Raw genomic sequence first — 5,948 nt, 5'->3', positions numbered from 1 at the left:
AATATATTACATAATATTATTAATATATGTTATTACAATATTATATAATATTATAATAAATACGTTATATTATAATTACTATTATATAATGTTATTAATATATGTTATTAAATTTTGTCATTAAAATATTAATATATGTTATATTTTATATATTATGTCATATATTTATAATATAATTGCATGTATTAGTTAAGTAATATAAAAATATTTTAAAATTATCCCAATTGCCTTTAAAGTAGAACAACATTGTTCTAATATGAAGGATGAGGTAAATTTTACTATTGGGACAAAATTTTTGTATATGAGTGGGGTAATTTTATCCCAAGTGGTGTAATTGTCTCACTAGTGTTCCAAAAAATCAATAACACAAAAAAGTATTATCCTTGTTCCATTGTCCCAATGAATAACACTATGAAATAGAATCCCCAAAATTATCTCATTATCCCCCAAAATATCCCAACCAATAACCCCCCTTAGGGTTTGCAATACAATCCTCAAATGTTCTCCATGCTCTTGTTAATTCTTAGAATAGATCAAGATGTCATTAATAAAAACCCCCACAAAATGATCTAAATATTGTTTGAATATCTGGTTCATCAAATCCATGAATGCGGCCGGCGCATTAGTCAGTCCAAAAGGCATCACTAAAAATTCATAGTGACCGTAGCTAGTCCTGAATGCTGTCATTACTACGTCCTCAGGCTTAATCTTTAACTGATGGTACCCTGACCTTAAATCAATCTTGAAAAAATATTAAGCTCCTTGAAGCTGATCAAATAGATCATCTATCCTTGGGTGTGGATACTTATTCTTAATGGTCAATTTATTCAACTCTCTGTAATCTATACAGAGTCTCATACTCCCATCTTTCTTTTTCACAAATAAGACCGGTACTCCCCATGAAGACACACTGGTTCTAATGAATCCTTTATCCAATAACTCCTGAAGTTGTTTCTTCAGTTCCTTCATCTCAACTGGCGCCAATCTATAAGGGGCTTTAGATATAGGAGTGGTCCCTGGGACCAAGTCTATGGCAAACTCTACCTCCCGATCTGGAGGCAATCCTGGTAAATCTTCTGGAAAGACATCTAGGTAATCTCTTACAACAAGTATATCTGAAAGCTTTTTCTCATTCAATTGGTCACTTATCACACAAGCTAAATATCCACTGCAACCTTGCCTCAACAATTTGTTAGCCTTCATAAATGGGATTAGGTGTGTGAGAGGTCTTCTACTTTCCTCTTGAAAAACAAAACTCGCCTCCGCTTGTGGTTTAAAGTTTACCAATTTTCTCAAACAGCCTACAGTAGCATGATGAGATGCTAACCAATCCATTCCTAGGATAACATCAAAATCTGACATGTCTAGGCATATAAGGACTGCATTCATGATATGATCACTCACTAAAACTCCACAATTCTCATAAACATATGTTGCTAGGAGACTATCACCCATAGGTGTGGAGACAATTATCTCAATACTTAATACTGTCGAAGAATTAGGAAAGTTCCTAGCAAAGTGAGGGTTACAAAAGAGTGTGTAGATCCAGGGTCGAAAAGTGCATGAGCGGTGAATGAGCATATGGGAAGAGTACCTTCCACCACAGATGGCGATGCTTGTGCATCCTTCCTTGTCAGAGCGAAAACTCTTCCTTGGTTCCTCTGGTTTTGCTACACACTCTGGTTGGACTGAGCCTTCCACTGCGGAGCACTTGATTATTGTGAGGCATTAGTTCGAACTGCGCGATTTCCTCCTGGTGCTCGCTCTGTTATCGGTTGATTCCTCAAGGTTGGACAATCTCTCTTGAAATGCCTAGGTTGACCACACTCGTAACATCCACGGTGAAGTCTGTAATATCTGGAGTGATGATTTCCACATCTGGGGCAGACTGCTGACTTGTCGGTTATGGGACCTCCTTCGGTCCGTGGGTGTTTAGCTGAATTCTGCTTCTTATTGCGGATCTCCTGATACTCTAGCTGGTCTTTCTCAATTTTAAATGTAGTCTCGACCAGTTCTACGTAGTTCCTGATCCTGAGAGCTACTAGTTTTCCTCTGATATTTTCTCTGAGTCCTCTTTGAAACTTCTTGGCCTTATCTAAGCTGATCTCCTCTTGCTCATCGTCCTCAATAGGATCCTCCACCATCGGCTCATCCTCTTATGCCTAATCCTCCTCATCCGGGTCAACCAGCCATCCAAGTGGAATTCCCTCTAGTATCCCACCAAGTAGAGGCTTCTGCACAACCTCAAATTCCCACTCCATGGGCTCCTCCTATGGATCATCATCCTCCATAGGGTTCTCTTCTGGCTCCTCCTCCTCGGGATCCTCCTCTATAGGGTCCTCCTTGGGGTCCTCCTCCTCGAAATCCTCCTCTATGGGGTCCTCCTCCTCAGGTTTCTCCTCTTCGGGGTCCTCCTCTTCAGGGTCCTCCTCTTCGGGGTCCTCCTCTTCAGGGTCCTCACTCTCAAGCTCGCCACTCTTCGCTAATTGCCCACGGGTGTGATGGCCAATCGAAGAGTAATCCACTCTCTCCCTAAATGTCTCCTCTGGATCAGTCTCCTCAGAGCTGATCTCCCAATCATCTGAATGTGTTGACCACACCTCCCTGCTGCTAATGGATCCTTCCATCCCAGAAACATTCGAATCAGAATCTGCAATTCCTGCCAAAAGTTATCTATTATCATCCAAGGGTACAAAGCCAATCTAATAGAAGTCTAGATATTACAAGAATGTCAGAGAAAGATAATCTTTCCATGACCGGTGTTTGACACCGACACGAATCATCCCTAAGTCCCCTTGGTATTTTATGTTTGAGTCTTAAGGTGTCAACTTGGCTCTGATACCACTTTGTAACGCCCCTCAGGAAGATACATAAAAATTTGATGCATAACCTATCTGTAATAAGAATGGTCGACCTGCTAAATCTTTATGCACATCACAATAGATATACTAAAGGGCGAAAAATAAGGTAGTGGAGATGTATATGCAATACTCAGGATCACGAGGTTGACAGCAAAGTCCATAGAATACCAAAATAGAGGAACACTAAAGAGAACTACAAAATATTACAATAATAGGAGTGGCTATAACATTAGTACAGGTTTTATAAGTCAAAAATACTACAAAAGTGAACATAAATTAACTCCTACTAAGAGTTTTCTTTGGAGCTAATCTTTGACTTTAGGGTCTGTAATCCCCTTATCCTTGCCAGTAGTATGACATGTGAGTGGATTCAGAAACAATAGGTGTGAGCCTAAGGCCCAATAGGTAATCATAAAAATCTCGGGCACAACATAAGGGAACGAATGAAAATGATAGACATAGATATCAAACTTGAACAAAGGTATCTCAACATTAAGTTGCCATTCTTATATTGCTATCATTGACCGAAATGAAATAACATGTAAAGATGAATAATCAAGGTCTAATATTCAGGATTCCAAACTCCCTAATCATGTGATAATCAATAAACCGCGCATGCCTTTAGACACCCACCGGTGAGCGTCCTCACACAGGGCATTTATTAGACCCTAGAGGGGGGGGTAATTAGGGTCTTATGCTAATCTAATCCCAATTAAAAGCTAATTAAAATTATGTTGATCAATTTGATCTTGCAAGAAGAAATATGATATGGATATGAACAATAAAGATGAGTAAAATATACGCTAAGCAAAACACAAACACACGATATGTTTACGAGGTTCGGTCACCATGACCTACATCCCCGCTCCTCACCTCGAGGAGATATCCACTATCACAATCCGGTTTGGAAGCCGGAATTTCTACACACTCGGTTTACAAGATCACCGAAAACTCTCACACTACACAAACACTATGCAATCACACTTTACACACTAAGTGTAGGAACCTACCCCGTGTCCTCCTTCTCAAGTACTCGATTACGACCTCTCCCTGGGTTTGTCAATCGACGCCACTCCTATTGGATTCGACCCAGTGTCTCGCCTCACACTTCTCTCGGTGTACAAGTGTATTACAAGTGATTCTCACAAATAAAAGTTAAATACAATGATTTGTTCTCAAATAACAAGTGAGAACACAATAAAGCTCACACACTATATGGTATGAAAATATTAAGCTCAATAAGTGTGTGTGATAACAGTGAATGAAACTCAATAAATATAGCTAAATGAAATGAAAAAGAAATAATAAGCTATATAAGAGTTTAGAAGACTTCTCAAACAAGAAGAACAGTAGAGATGATTCCAATAGGATTTGAATGCCACTTCTTGATGTAGAAAAAACTTCTCTTGAAAACTGATTGATGAAGTCAACTATTAAACAGCTCTTAAACACAATTAATATTTTGTTAAACAACAAACTTGGATTTCTTGGTTATATAGAAGAAGAGCAGCAATGGGGTATTTATAGCACCCCAATACAACAGCAAAAACATAAGTAAAAGACCAAAAAACCAGTTTCAAAACAGCTATAAAAAACTAGCCGTTATAAAGATCTGACAGTTCGGCGGGGGGCCAAGGCTGGCGGTCGACCGGGGCGGTCGACCGAAAAACTCTTTGGATGTTCTCTCGGTCGACCGGTGCGGTCGACCGCGAGCACAAAACAACTGAGCTCAGGAAAAATACAACTAGCGGTCGACCGCACCGGTCGATCGAAAACTGACATATAGCATATTGACAGGTTTTGGGGCTGTTTTGAAAATTCATTAAAAATATCAAACCAAATCCAAAAATAGTGAAACTTTGGGGAAAGATTCTAAATGATGAAATGAACATGTTTAAAGAGGAATTTTTGGAAAATCAATTTTCGTTTGTGAGAACTCCCTGTTTTAGAAAAGTGTTCAAAAAACCTGTTTTTCGTGAATATAAAAATTTACATGAAGCTTGTAAATATGTATATATATATTGAGCATGTATTATATGTATATAATGAAGTATGAAAGAGCTGTAAACATGAGATAAAAGTTATTGTAACAATGTTTGATGAAAAATCATTTATATGATAGAAAACGTCAAAAATCGTGTTAAGTGTACATATATTGAGCTTAGATATAATCATACAATATATGTAAGTAAACCAAACATATACCTAGGCAAATCCACACATATGAACTTGAATCTTTAACGCTTGATTGACGTGTGTTGAAATACTTGAAAAGAGAAACATAAACACAAAAACTAGAGAATATATTAGCGACAAATTGTTTGATAAATCATCATCAAAACTATAGGGTCAACATCATTGTCTTCATCGGGACACATTACTATTACCACCCACCGGTGAAGCTTACTTCACACAGGGTATAATCTATGAATATAGACTATTAATTATCAATAAAGAATGGAATATTATCATTACCAATAGATGAATCATTGAAGGAAGTCGAAATGTTGCAATATAATATTTTGAGGATATCAAAGATATAAAACTGATATAAACAACATTAGGATGACAATGGCTAAGAAATCACAAAGAGTCAACGTATGAAGTGAATCAAATAGGAATATTATGAAAGTGATAAGATATAAAAATTAGCATGGGAAACTAACTCGCAGGAATTTCAAGAAAGAAATCAATCGAACTCTCAAAGACTTGAGAGGGAACAACGAAAGGTTACCTATCGATTATGCCGGGATCCTCTCGGCCAACGAATGAATCAAAGATTCTCTGTCCTATATACATGTATACCCACATGAGATTATAAACACTATATATTTTATAATTTTCTAACTTAAAACTTATATTATGGTATAAGCTATACTCTAGATGATTACATTCATTATCTCTACCATGCACAGCAGCACCAGTAGTGTATATGCAACAGATTTAGGTGAATGGATGGTATAACAATTGATGTCCAAAATGCATGAAACTAGTTCCAAATAACTCCATTATGAGTCTAATTTTATAATATAAAAATATTACATCAATGCATAGTGTATAGTAAGTGTTATGCTCTCAGCAAACTAT

At 37.3% G+C, this 5,948-nt stretch overlaps 1 protein-coding gene across 1 annotated transcript; it reads right to left on the bottom strand.

Moving 5' to 3' along the window:
• LOC109835430 (procyclic form-specific polypeptide A-alpha-like) lies at positions 2,271-2,627 on the bottom strand. The gene has a single exon (XM_020403406.1). The coding sequence runs from the start codon at positions 2,625-2,627 to the stop codon at positions 2,271-2,273; it is 357 nt and encodes a 118-aa protein (XP_020258995.1).

The sequence above is a fragment of the Asparagus officinalis genome, chromosome 3, assembly GCF_001876935.1.
Source record: "Asparagus officinalis chromosome 3, Aspof.V1, whole genome shotgun sequence".
Classification (NCBI taxonomy): Eukaryota; Viridiplantae; Streptophyta; class Magnoliopsida; order Asparagales; family Asparagaceae; genus Asparagus; species Asparagus officinalis.
The sequence above is the reverse complement of the archived record's forward strand: the minus strand, read 5'-3'. Positions and strand labels throughout refer to the sequence as shown.